This window comes from Misgurnus anguillicaudatus, chromosome 21 (assembly GCF_027580225.2).
Source record: "Misgurnus anguillicaudatus chromosome 21, ASM2758022v2, whole genome shotgun sequence".
Lineage (NCBI taxonomy): Eukaryota > Metazoa > Chordata > Actinopteri > Cypriniformes > Cobitidae > Misgurnus > Misgurnus anguillicaudatus.
The window spans coordinates 24,263,495-24,276,971 of NC_073357.2; the positions used below are offsets into that span (position 1 = coordinate 24,263,495).

Consider the following 13,477-nt stretch of genomic DNA (forward strand, 5'->3'; position numbering starts at 1 on the left):
CCCCAAAAGTGCATTCATCCATCACAGTGGTATTCCACATGGCTCCAAGGGATTACAGGGCCCATATTTTGTGGCTAAAAAGCACATTACTTTTTTTATTTGGTGTAATACAATGTGTTTGCGTGGTTTATGGTTCAAATTTTTTAGCACCTCTAAGTCACACCCATCTGTAACAGGTCGTTTTGTACAAAGCTCAACGTTCTGAGAAAGCGCAGTGTGAACCGTCTGGCCAGCTATCGAGTGTGTTGTGATTGACCGAATACCTCAGGCTATGTTTACACGTGGGCGGCTATTTTCATAAACGGACATTTCAACCTCTTCGGTTTCAAAAGTAATATCGTGCACACATGTCAGTTTTCAGAAAAGTGTTTATTTACACCTACCCGTGCACATATGCCATCAAGAGAAGCTCAAGCCCACGTAAACCAATCACCGACAGCGCTGGTGGTGACGCGAACTGGTTCTTCATGTTGGAGATAGGAGTTTATGCAGTAGGTGATCGATGATGTCAAAGTCAGAAGTCTGAAGAAGGGCGATAGCCCGAAACGAGTTTGCACGAACATAAATGTGATCTTGGAAGCGTTCAGAGTAGCAGTCACATGTAAACATAGGTTGCACTTTTGACGTAGGTGCGAGCTCTGGCGCATACTCTGTGAAGTTGCCTAAAACATCCGTTTGTCTCAGTTTACATGCAACCGTGCAACCGAAGATATTCAAGATCTCTACTCTGGCTGGAGTTTTTAGAAACTATCGGTTTCAGAGGTGAGTTCTCCGTTTGCGTGTAAACGAGGGGCACAAACGAAGGTAAATATCTCAGTTTTTAAAAATAACCATGTACATGTAAACAGGGCCTCAATTACGTAAACGAAAATGTGACGCTCCTTACCATGTTTTGAAAGATGAGCTCCCAAAGCAATAGTGGGAGCCAGTAGATACCATCGTCTTTATTATCTAAACGCGGAATAAAAAGTGATAACGCAACGGCACTTTTGCGTTTTCTTTTCCATGTAAACGTAGCCTAAATAGTCAGTAGGAAATTCATTAAATATGAAAACACAGGCTCGCCTCTGCTCAAAACTCACTTTTGAATCGTCAGTAGGAAAAAAGCTACTTACAAGATGTCAGTCAGCAGATCCAGAGTAGTTGCAAAGTTGGAATTTCTCCACTTTTTAGACGAAGTCTTTGTGTACATCCAGCATTGTACTCCCCCGTGTTTTACATTTTCGTAAAATGTGCAGCACACAATTGAAAATTTGGGCTGAACTATTCTGAAACAGTGTTGTAGATAAAACCTAACCCCTGGTTTTGTAATGTTTACTCTATTGGAAGGCCAAACAAAGTAGTTTTGCAACGAATCACAGGATCTGCTCGATACGGTGGCAGCAACAATACTACATTGTGATTGAAAGTTACATCCTCTATCTTTGCGTATACATTAGGGTGGTGTTATGAAAATGTTCAAACAGTATGACGTCTAACTGCATGGGCGTGTTTGAACGAGCCATAGGTATGTTGCTTCAGTGGCGGCTGGTGACTTCTTTTTTTGAAGCGCACGATGCGAAGTTCGTCACAACATGTATGTAGCTTGTCATGTGTGTGGTTCGTCATTTAAAAATATGTGTTCTGCGCTTTGAGAGATTGTGTGTGCATCACGTGTCATTCCAAGTGCCTGCTGTCTTGAACTTGAAAAGAGACACTAGCGTTTACCAGATACTCGCATAACCTCATGCGTAATCAGAGTTTACTATTAAGGGAGTGTCTTGCGTGTATTTAGGGAACGTGAGCGTCTCTTTTATCATAAACGGTTTTGACGTGTGTGCAGCAGGCAGTTATTTTGACAAAACACGTGATGCACACAGGATCTCTCCACACGCAGGACACATATATGGAAAAGGGAACCACACACGTGACAATCCGAACACTTATTTTGAATTAGCGCATCCTCGGAAGAGCAGTCACGAGCCGCCACTACGTTGCGTAGTGATTTTTGTGAATCGCATGAGTGCATGATGGCATCTTTACCGGAAGCTAGTTATTACAGTTTAAAAAGTTTAAAAATATGGATTTTTTTACTCGCAAAACAACCGGGGAGGCGTGTGGATTACTTCAGTGAAGGATGGATGCACTTTTTTGGGCTTCAAAGTCAGAAGTTGTTCCCTGATCCCTGTTTTCTACCATTGCAAGCGTGGAAAAACAAGGACATTTACTAAAATAACTCCAAATGTGTTTGAGGGTTGAGGGTGAGTAAATCATGGGGTAATTTTGATATTTGGCTGGAGTATCGCTTTAAAGGAATAGTTCAACCCCACTAAATAGCATTTGTGCACCCTCATGCCATCCCTGCTGCATATGAATTCTTTTGTACAGACTTCTGTAATAATTTTATACAACAATTGTTGTCATCTCCAAAAAGCACTTCCATCATTAGATATTTCAAATGACTCCAGTGGTTTGATGTCTTGTGAAGTGAAACGATAGATTTGTGAGAGAAAACTCAGAGATACGTTTAAATGCATGGGGATCTTCAAATCTCATTTGTCTTGTGTGTTTCTTAGATGTGCAAGAACCAATGAGATTTAAAGTTTTCAACATATCTGCTTGTTTTCATTTTCATTTTGCTAAATAGACATAAAATATTAATTGTAATTTGGATTACTTTAATAATGGATGGATGTGCTTTTAAAAGCTTTTGAGTACAATTTGAAAGATTAGATGATGTCATTTTTATGTAACCTTATTTTTTTGTGTTCAACTTAAGGTAGAATACTTTCATATATTGTACATGTTGAAATGGCATGAGTGGGAGTACATTTTAAGAGATTTTTCATTTTTGCATACACTATTCCTTTAAGCACCTCTAAAACATGCAATATGTACTATTGTATTGTATTTGTATTGTAACTATTATATGAGGTAGCCAATTATATCTCACCTTTTCTTATTGAAGGGTAACAGTACCCATAGAGGTATCAGCTTCTCAGGATGGCTGACCCAGGGACCCCACACACAGACCGTTCATCTTCCAGCATGTCCAAGCAGTCCATTTCAGGGGAAGGTCACTCCAAGAGCAAACACACATCATCCACACCAGCCCCCAGTGACTTATCTCTCGAAGTGCCAGAGATTGCAGGTATGAAAGAAAAATAAGCTCCTTTGTGGTGTTAGCATCGGCCACTATCGTCTTAAAAATTAATTCACTCCCAAATAAATGTTTTCATAGTTTATAGTTTACTTACCCTTATCCCATCCAAGATGTATATGGTAGCTGAACACAAAAAAGGTTATTATAAAATATTGCATCACTTTGGGGCGGTTTCCTGGACAGGGATTAGACTAGTCCTAGACTAAAAAATATACTGTAAGAGCTGTCCAAACTGAAAACAACTTGCACTGACATGTCTTAAAATACATCAGTGCCCTTTGTTTTGCCTTAAAATGCACACAAGTAATGTTTTTAGTAGGGATGCACGATATATCGGCCGACATATCGTTATCGGCCGATAACTGCTTATTTTTAATATTATCGGTTATCGGTCTGAAAGCAAAATTAGGCCGATAAATGAAAGCCGATAAATGATGGATTATTTTGCTTTGTTGAACCACTTCACTTGCTCATTGCTGGCCATGTGGAGTTTTGATTGGTGCTTTCTGTGACATAGCACGAAGATGACACGTGTTGCGGGCTTAAGAAGAGTATGCTAGTCTAGCGCAAAGACAAGATGTACGCGGTCTGGGAGTTTTTCATTGTGAAAATAATATGAATATTTATCGGCCTATATATATATATATATATATATATATATATATATATATATATATATCGGTTATCGGCCCCCAAATATAAAGAGTTATATCGGTTATTGGTATCGGCCAAAATTTCCATATCGGTGCATCCCTTGTTTTTAGTATGGCATGTTGTTAAAACTAGTTATATTTCCTAATTAAACGAAGGCCTAGTCCTGGTTTAAAATAATCCCTGTCCAGGAACACCCCTTTGTGTCTATCCTGAAAGTAAGCCTAAAAACTGGATTTGTAAATGTCTTCTAAAGTGAAACGATAGGTGTGTGTGAAAAAAAGATTAATGTTTTAAATTTCCGCAGCTAATGCAACCCTATGTTAAATCTCATAGTTTTATGGATGTTTCGTGACAAAATATTATATGACAACAAGTGACGAGATATGCACGAACCAATGAGATTTGATGTGCTACCACATTTGATATAGTGCTACTGTAATGTCTGTTTTAATTTCAGTTTTGCTAGATAAGTTTAAAATATTAATACGTGTAAAATGTTAAAGGGATAGTTGACCGAAAAATGGAAAAATTACTCACCCTCAAGTTGTATACATTTCTTTGTTTTGCCAAATACAAATGAAGATGTGAAGAGTTTGGTTACAAAATGCAATAAATCCATTTTGATTAATTTGGGTAAAAAACGTGTTTTCTATACCAAAAAAAGTGACAAGATGAAAACCACAATTTTCTGTTACAAACTTTCACATAGCATCTTTAGGTTATAATAACATAAAAAATTCAAATCAAATTATATTTGATATATTATAAAAATTTATTATAAAAACTTTTTTTACATTTTTTTCCACAAAATGGTAAATGGACTGCATTTATATAGCACTTTTAACAGACCTATGGTCATCCAAAGCGCTGTACATGTTGCCTCACATTCACCCATTCATACACTGACGGCGGTGTCAGCCATGCAAGGCGCCATCCAGCTCATCAGGCGCAGCCGGTGTTAGGTGTCTTGCTCAAGGACACCTCGACAATTGGTCCGGTGGAGCCGGGGATCGAACCACCAACCTTCCGGTTTGTAGACAACCTACATGAACCACTGAGCCATATATTAATTTTGTTGACTAGTGGTATACACAAAAAAATAAACACTAATGGCATTAATCAAAAAAACACTTACTGTGTCATATTAAGAACACTGGCATTGCCACTGAACTTTTTTGACAGTGATCTGATGATTTTCATTGACTTCGAGTAAAATAATGGAACATTTTTCATAAGATCCCCTGTGGTCAATGTGTTAGCATGACAGAAGTTTCATGCTGTTGTGTGATAACAAACAACAGCCATTTTTCCTTCGCCCGAGTGCCTCTGACATAAATTATTCGATTTTGATGCCTAACGTTCCTTCCCTGCCGCAAAAAAAACACCACATGTTTATCAATCAAAATTACTATTTTGTTTGTTTGTTGATCACGAAGTACAAAGTAGATGAGGAAAACTAGGATTCCATGTGTATTCAAAGCACCGCCATTATTGTTTCCAATGCATGGAATGGTGCGCTGTGATTGGTTAAGCAGATTTATTGCATTCTGCAGTGAAGGAGGACTGGCGTTTGTCTCGGTTTGGAAAAAATCTGATTTTGGCAGTAAAAAATTTTTTAAATGGCATTTATTGCATTATGGAACCAAATGCATATATTTATATTTTGAAGAATGTTTGTAACTTAGTAGATAATGGTCACCACTGACTTCCATATTAGGAAAAAATAATACTATGCAATTGAATGGTGCGCCAGATCTGTAACATGTTTCTAAATATCTTCATTTGTGTTAAGCAGAACAAATACATTTATACAGGTTTGTAACAACTTGAGTGTAAGTAAATGATGACAGAATTTAGTTTTTTTTTGTTGAACTATCCCTTTAATTTAAAACATCTATTGGTTCACTTCAGAAGGCATTTATTAACCCACTGGAGCCGTTTGGTTCTTGCATCTAGATGGATGCAATGTGACAAGATGTTTTTTCGAAGATTCAAATCTTTGATTTTGTTCGACTAAAGAAAGGATTTTGTATACATCTGGCATAGCAGGATGGTAAAGAGACAATTTAAATTTTTTGGTGAGCTATTTTGTTAATAAAACTTCCAAACAGCTACTAATTAGTGCTCTGATGTGCCACTTATTTAGATTATACTAAAAAAAGATGCATTCATTTGGACATCATTATGGTTTAAAATGGTGCAGAAGAAGTATCAGCCTAACACTATGCTTATGCAATGTCATTAAACATTGAAAACTGTGAAAGAGGGCTCTGTTACTGAACCCCCCTTTGCCACCAAATTAACGTACTGTAATACACTCAGCATTCGTTTTCCTTACCAATTAGGCGCTGTTATGAGCACACCCTGGAAATTGGCAGCTAATGCAACCTTGTGTTTTCAAACACACACAGCCACACCATATTTTCTACTTTAGCATAAATTTATTAATGCACTGTGAATGAAACCATTTTCCTAATTTCTGTAAATCCTACAAGTAAATTGAGTAAAAGCAGTGGACCTTCCAGTATTAAAAGGAGCAACAAAGGGACTTGCAAATTAATTCATACCAAAATGTAATAGTACGGCCTCTGTTTTGTTGGGGTTTATTTTTTCAACTTCATGCTGTTTTTACATTTCAGTATTATTGTTTTTTAAATGTAATTTTTTTGACCAGTTGTTTTTTGGGTACTCAGTAAAACAGGATGAGTCCATTATTTTGTGCCTTCACAAAAGCCTAAAGAGAACTACTGCACTGCATGTAGACCTGCGCGGTGGAGCAAAACATTTTCTAATGTGAATGAGATGCATTATGTTCATTTCAGTCGAGGAGATGGAAAAAAAGCCCGCTTCACAGGTGCCCATTTCAGACACTCCGGAGGAAGCAGATCCCTACACCAAACGGCTGGTAATTCACTCATACATGCTAAATTACAAGCCTTTAGGCACAGACACTGATAAATCACCTCACAATGATTGGGATTCTTATCTGATTATAATCTGCAATTTATAATTTTTCCCTCGCTTGATTCTCACGCCTGCGGTTCTGGTTTACTAATCAGTGCTTTCATATCAGCATTATTGAGTTCTTCTAATGATGTGAGTGAATATTTCATCCACTCCTCATGCACTGAGGGTTTAAAGGTCTTGTTTGGGCCCCGTTCACGTATTAGACCTCATCGATCACGCAAATCCGACGGACGCCAACGAACTACCGCTATTTGCTACCAAGAGAAACGTAGTGTTGAACTGCGATCTCCATCGCACGCTCATGCATACACATGAAGAGGTCTTTGGCTTAAACGAGATAGATAAGCTGATGGAAACAGGGGAGGAAAAAATGACTGAGAAAGTGAGGGCCGAGTGGGCAGATCAGGCCAGCGAACTCACAGCATTTTTGTCCTTTCATCAATGAGGTTAATAGAAATAATTACAGCCCTCTGGCTGGAAAAAAGCAATGGCATTTACATGCAGTAGCTCAGCGTGCCGGCCCCTGCTGGGAGACCCTGTAGAAAAAGCAGCTGGTAAGCTGGTTGTAATGACACATTTGTTTCAGTAATGCACATTCACAGTCATTAGCCCTTTAGTCAAATATCAATATGTTTACGCTTTCATCGCCGAGATATGTCTAATTATTCGTTTGAAGAGTCACGCTATACAACTTCTGAGAGAACAGTCGTTTGGATTTTCATAACATTTGACATGCAAAATACTTTTTTGCCATATCATTGGATGTCACGCCATATCATGTTTCATCCTGTTTGGCCAGTCCTTGGCCTAATCAAAATCCGCTTGCTTGCTGCATATTAAAAGGCACATAGCAACAATGATTTTAATGTACAAATGACAAAAAACTAAAGCTATGGTTGCATTATAAAAAATGTCACACCAAAATATATTATGTATGAACCTGGACCCAGGAACCATTTATTATAGATTGTACTGTAAATATATTTTAGCAATGCTTTTTAAAAATTAAACATAGGCATGCATTTTAAAGGTGCAATGCAACTATATTATCAGTGGTGTATAAAGACCTTACATAATGAACAGTATTGTTTTTATTACCTTAGAATGTGTCGTTTTTTAAATACACCCCGGGTCCCCTTACATCGGAAGTCGCCACCATGTTTCTACAGTAGCCCTAAATGGCCAAACTATAGGCACGGGTAGGCAATGCCCTGGAGTGCTGATGTCCTGCAGAGTTTAGCTCCAGCTCTAATCAAGCACACCTGTACAACAAATCAAGGTCGATTCACATGAAAACTACAGGTAGGCGAGATTTTATCAGGGTTGGAGCTAAAATCTGCAGGACATCGGCACTCCAGGACCGACGTTGCCTACCCCTGCTATAAAGCGTATTTCGTCCCTACGTTGGCCCTGTCCCAAAAGGCACACTCTGGACTTATGGACTACCTCAGAGCCCACACTTTGATGACATCATGTAGTGCAGACCTTAGAGACCTGGAAAATAGGAAGAGAAGTTGCCCATTAGTGTGAACTCCTCCCTTCGTTGTCTGATTGGTCTGATTGCTCTTTGCAAGGACTTCTGGGTTGGTAAAGTGCGCGAAGCCTGCTGCAGTGCGGGTTTCGCCGAAGACCGCATCAAGGGTGCAAATGGGGTGCTGATGAGCACACTTCGGCGCGTAAAAATGGGACACCCTGCTTACTCGTAGACTAAGCGAGCATGCACAATTTAAGGCCACGAGACCGAAAGTCCACATAAAATGCGCCATTTGGGGCAGGGCCATGTTGCGTTTACACCAGCCGTGGTAGGGGCGGCAAAAATGTGCTATTCGAGTGTAGTTGGGCGCTTGAACATTTGAGATCACTCGCTTCATTCGCGCGTGAAATTCTAGTCATTTGAGATATTCACACGGAAATTCGCGTCATAGGAGGGGATTCTGCGACTCCGCTGAGACTCCGCTCGCTTTCTGTAATCACGCCACTACTACAGCAAGGTCCTAATTGGTTAACACGTCGCAGGATAATAATCCGCGTGTAATCTCGTCTTTGCATTGACTTAACATGTAAATCACCTGCGCTTGCCGCCTCTACCGAGGCTGGTGTAAACGCAGCATCAGACAATGACATGTTTGTCCTGTGGCATTTACTGTAGCTTCTCTATGCATTTCAAAATTAACTAAGCAGTTGGTTGCAATTCTCAATCTCACCACTAGATGCTGCTTATAAACCCACACTGGAACTGATTGTATGTCAAAAGAAAATTCAGAAGTTTTCAACTACTTCTAAGGCACTTAGTTTTTTGTAGATTGTGTAGTTGGTTAAATATCAGCATTATGGTAAATCAAATCACTCTGTCACAGGACAGATCATGATTTCTGTCATGACTCATTTTAGTTACCGCATTTTGCCTTTGTGCAGCAATATAAATGCCTGGCTACATGAAAAGCGCCTTTGTGTATATCAGGCGGTTTTTAAAATGTATTTTATTCTTTTTTCTCCACTAGAAAGAAACATTTATAAAGCACTTAGCGCTGAGTGGTATATCAAAGGAGTCATGGACAGATGAAAATGAGAGAGCTTTGGATAAATTCATCTCAGACCCTTCCATCAGGCTTCTCATTGTCTACCATGACCCTTTCACCAGCCCACGCGTGGACTACGCCATGCCAGCTCAGGTATGCCACAGGTCTATTTTGAGATGTGACATTTAGCGTCCCAATCAGAGGCTTTTGTGTCGCCAGCATATATAGACTATAAAGATTATTCAGGGGTTGAGCGTGCTTGTTTTTTAATAATGATTTTAATAAAAATGACATTTTAAGCTTCAGTTTAATGAAGGAACATGCAGACATTTCTAAAAAGGTTTATTCTTTATGCAATGTTCATTTCCAGTGCACCTTGACATGTCAGGATACCAAAGATCTCATTATTAAACCTCTGGTGATCTATTAAAACTCAAAATATGATTTACCACCTTCTCATGCTTCTGTTCCCCACCTATCCATCTTCTTTTTCTTTCTTTCTCTCTCTCGCCCCTCAGGTCGTGGAGCAGATGTCCTACTTCATTCGAGTAGAGGACAGTATAATCACAGAGGAAAGTTTTGAAAGCTCTGTGCAGTTTGGATCTATTAAAGGAGGGGCTATAGAGGGTCTCCTCAGGTTCATGAATGGTATTCATGCCCCTCAGGTCACGCTCAGCACCACCTGGCCGGAGAGCACCAAAAACTTCTATAGTGAAAACTTGCACCGCTTCATTACCAACATTACAGGTAATGACTGCTTGTCACAGCGCCATCTGTTAAAGGTCATCCACAACGTATCAATAATCAAGTGTGTGTACAATTACTTTGGGTGTAATGTAGGGCTGCAACAACTTATCGATAAAACCAATAAAAATCAATAATGAAATTCGTTGTAAACGTGCTCGTGTCACATGCTCCAGCACCACTGTTGGACAGGGCGGACACATGTCTACTTTATACAGCGCAAGCTGTGCGCTTATAGTTAAAGTCAGGCATTGTTTCTTTATACAGGATGAACTGCGTGCTCAACGTCAGGAACATTTACTTCATACAACGCGAGCTGCAAGTTTATCAGGCGCTTCTTTTTACCGTGCAGCCGGTTGTTTAAAAGCCAAGCAGGTTGTCAGATCCTCTGCCTTTCAGCGGAGTTCTGAATTGGGCTACTTTTAAACTGTTTCTGCAGGTTGATGTTTTTCTGTGGGTTAGAGATGGAAGGATTTGGTTCATTATTTGGGCTGTAAATAGTCATTAGGATGCTTTTGGACAAATTTTTTTGACCATTGGGCTGGTTTTGTTACGCAGATCTGGCAACCCTAACAGGACAATGACGGAAGCAAAAGCGCAAATGAATTTTGGTTAATAAAGATTTAATTTCGTCCTTTAATATAAATTAGTTTGTATTTGTTTAATTGTTAGGGCATTGAACCACAAACTAAGCATCTGTTTTAAAGTAAGGGGGAAATTAAGGATTTTATTACTGTAACAATGCATGTATATCTTATTTATTTTGTTAATAACGAATAATGTTAATACTCATCAAAGTCTAAAGTTGAAGATTAAAATGAGTTTATTAATCTCTGGCGAAATTTCCTCATCAGCACATCTCTAAAAACTCAATTTATTTTGTTTGTTAATTTTTTGACATTTAAAGATGTTTTACTATTTAAAAGCTGCACAAACCTTTTTATTATTTAAGGCTTAAAATATTTAAAATCAAAAAGATTGTATTAGTAAAAATTGTAAAACTCTGTAGTTGCACTTTTCTACACGTGAATACCCTAATTTAGTGCCTTATTTAGCTATAAGTTAAAAATCAAACCGATTTTTTGATTAATCGGAAAAATAATCGGCCGATTAATCGATTATGGAAAAATTGTTAGTTAAATAATTGTCAGCCCTTGTGTAATCGTACGCATTGGTCTACACGAGTCCAAAAATTCGTACCTGAAGAGACCCGTAAATGTGCCGACCCGGACCCGACTATTATTTTGAAAGTTGGACCCAGAACCGAAGCGGAACCGTCTATTATATAAAAGCTGGACCTAAACTTGTATATAACAACAAGACGGTTAATGTATAGTATTATTTAAAAAATTGGAGAAAGTGCAAAGTACAGTGCAAAACGCGGTATGGCGGAATAAATCCGAGAGCACATGCACATTAGCTACCTGGCTGGAGCAACAAAATAAAAACTTTTTAACGCAATTTGAGTGTCATTTGAAAAAGTGTATGTGACAGTTCATCTAAGATTTTGTTGCTGTTTTTGAAATATTTTTTTCAATGCGAGTGTGTGTTCTCAGAGTCCGATCGACCCAGGACCCGAAGTAATAGATTGGAACCCGACCCGGACTTGGCTGATCATTTAAAATATAGACCTAAACCCATATGGAACCTGGGTCTTATTTGTAGACCTCTAGTATACATATTCTTACTGTACCATTTTGGTACAGGACTTGCAAATGTGTACTGATTGCCATCTTTAACAAGTTTTAAGATGCAACGTCAAATTTAAAATATTTCAACTTTTGCAGGCAGCACAGCTTATCAATAGCTATGTTTCCATCAAAGTTGCGTATTAAACTTATGCGCATAATTGGAATATAGCATTATGTTTCCATCCAGTGATCTGAAGAGAACAAAATTGTCACTTCCTGATACACTGGGGCTAAATATCAATAAGAAAAGCATAACTGTACTCTCTAAAAAATTAAGAAAGCAATTTCCATACTTTTACGTATCCTATGGTTTTTAATTAAGTCAACTAATCGTGTATTTAAAAGAGTATTTAAAAGTTTTAAGCATACCTTAAAGCAGCGGAGAATTAAGGATTCAGTTTTACCTTGAGCTTTTTTATATATGATGTCATCGTTCAACGAACATCCTGTAAGTTTCAGAACTGGAAATGTCCTGGTTACTGAAATATCAACTGTTATTGACACCAGGCCCAGAAAATGCCAGGATCTGGAATGTACCTATTATGACGTAGTAGTCAATTTTTAAACACCGCCTCCACATAACATCTACCTCGGTAGCCCCGCCTACGGGTTCGCGCAAACCGGATAGCGTCCAAACAACAAACATGTAGTTGAAGACTGCAAAATATTGTGCAGTGCCTGGTTGTGAAAGAATACAATCGCTACATAACCTTCCCTCTGAATTTGATATTAGGAATGTGAAAATTACATAGAATTACTGTGTTGTTTATGGTAATTTGTAGGCCTGTCACGTTTGAAGATTTGTTGTTTGCTACTTCACCCAGGAATGCATAACGATTAATCGTGATTAATCTATAGCAGAATAAAAGTTTTTGTTTTCATCATATATGTGTGTGTGAACTGTGTATAATAATTATGTATATATATAAATATGCACACATGCATGTATAATTTTAAGAAAAAAATATATTTATATATTAAGTATTTATATTTATATATAATATAAATTATACATAAATGTATATACACATGTAAACATTTCTTAAATATATATATGCATGTGTGTGCATTTATCTATACAAAGTTATTATACATAGTTCACACACATATGGGTCATTCTACAGAAAAGGTGGAATTCGGGTGATGGAAATTTGCTTAAATTAACTTTTTTCAACATACCAAAAAATTCTTTAATAGCATTAATTAACTTATCCGCAAAACGGGGAGCTTAATCTATTTTTTACTTTTAAATACATTTTAATAAAGAATCCATGAGTCATTTATTTGTCATTGTTGTTACCTGTGATTTAAACAACATTAATGTTGATACTAATATTTTTTCTCATTACAGCTTGTGTATTTAGTTAAAGGTTGAGTAGAGGAATGATAACAGCAAGAAAAATAATTGATTATTAATATTTGTTTAATTAAATTCTTCATCTTTACCCAGTATTGTATGAAATTATTTGATTCTCAGTTTGACTTTTTCTTTAAAACCAACAAAAACAAAAATATTCTACCAAAAAGGCTTTGATGCAAAGACTGAAATATCAACAATTTCTTACATCCCATATCAACAACAAAATATTACTAGAAAGTACAAGAAAATACATTCCTAACACCAAAATTTGGTTTAACACCAATGACACAATGTAACACCAATGGCAAAATTAGAATATAATAATAGATAATGAATATGATAAAACTCATAAAACTTTCATAAAATTTTCCTTCTGGTTTTGTTTTTATGCTTTTATGTA

At 37.6% G+C, this 13,477-nt stretch overlaps 1 protein-coding gene across 1 annotated transcript in view; it reads left to right on the plus strand.

Annotated features, from left to right (window-relative positions):
• The window catches only part of dnah2 (dynein, axonemal, heavy chain 2), a 282,596-nt gene that overhangs the window by 1,433 nt on the left and 267,686 nt on the right, over positions 1 to 13,477 (plus strand). The window contains exons 2-5 of the mRNA XM_055198209.2: positions 2,948 to 3,130; positions 6,619 to 6,701; positions 9,265 to 9,435; positions 9,801 to 10,029. Of these exons, the coding sequence (XP_055054184.2) occupies positions 2,983 to 3,130; positions 6,619 to 6,701; positions 9,265 to 9,435; positions 9,801 to 10,029 (631 nt within the window). The 5' untranslated portion in view covers positions 2,948 to 2,982. The remainder of the gene's footprint in view (positions 1 to 2,947; positions 3,131 to 6,618; positions 6,702 to 9,264; positions 9,436 to 9,800; positions 10,030 to 13,477) is intronic.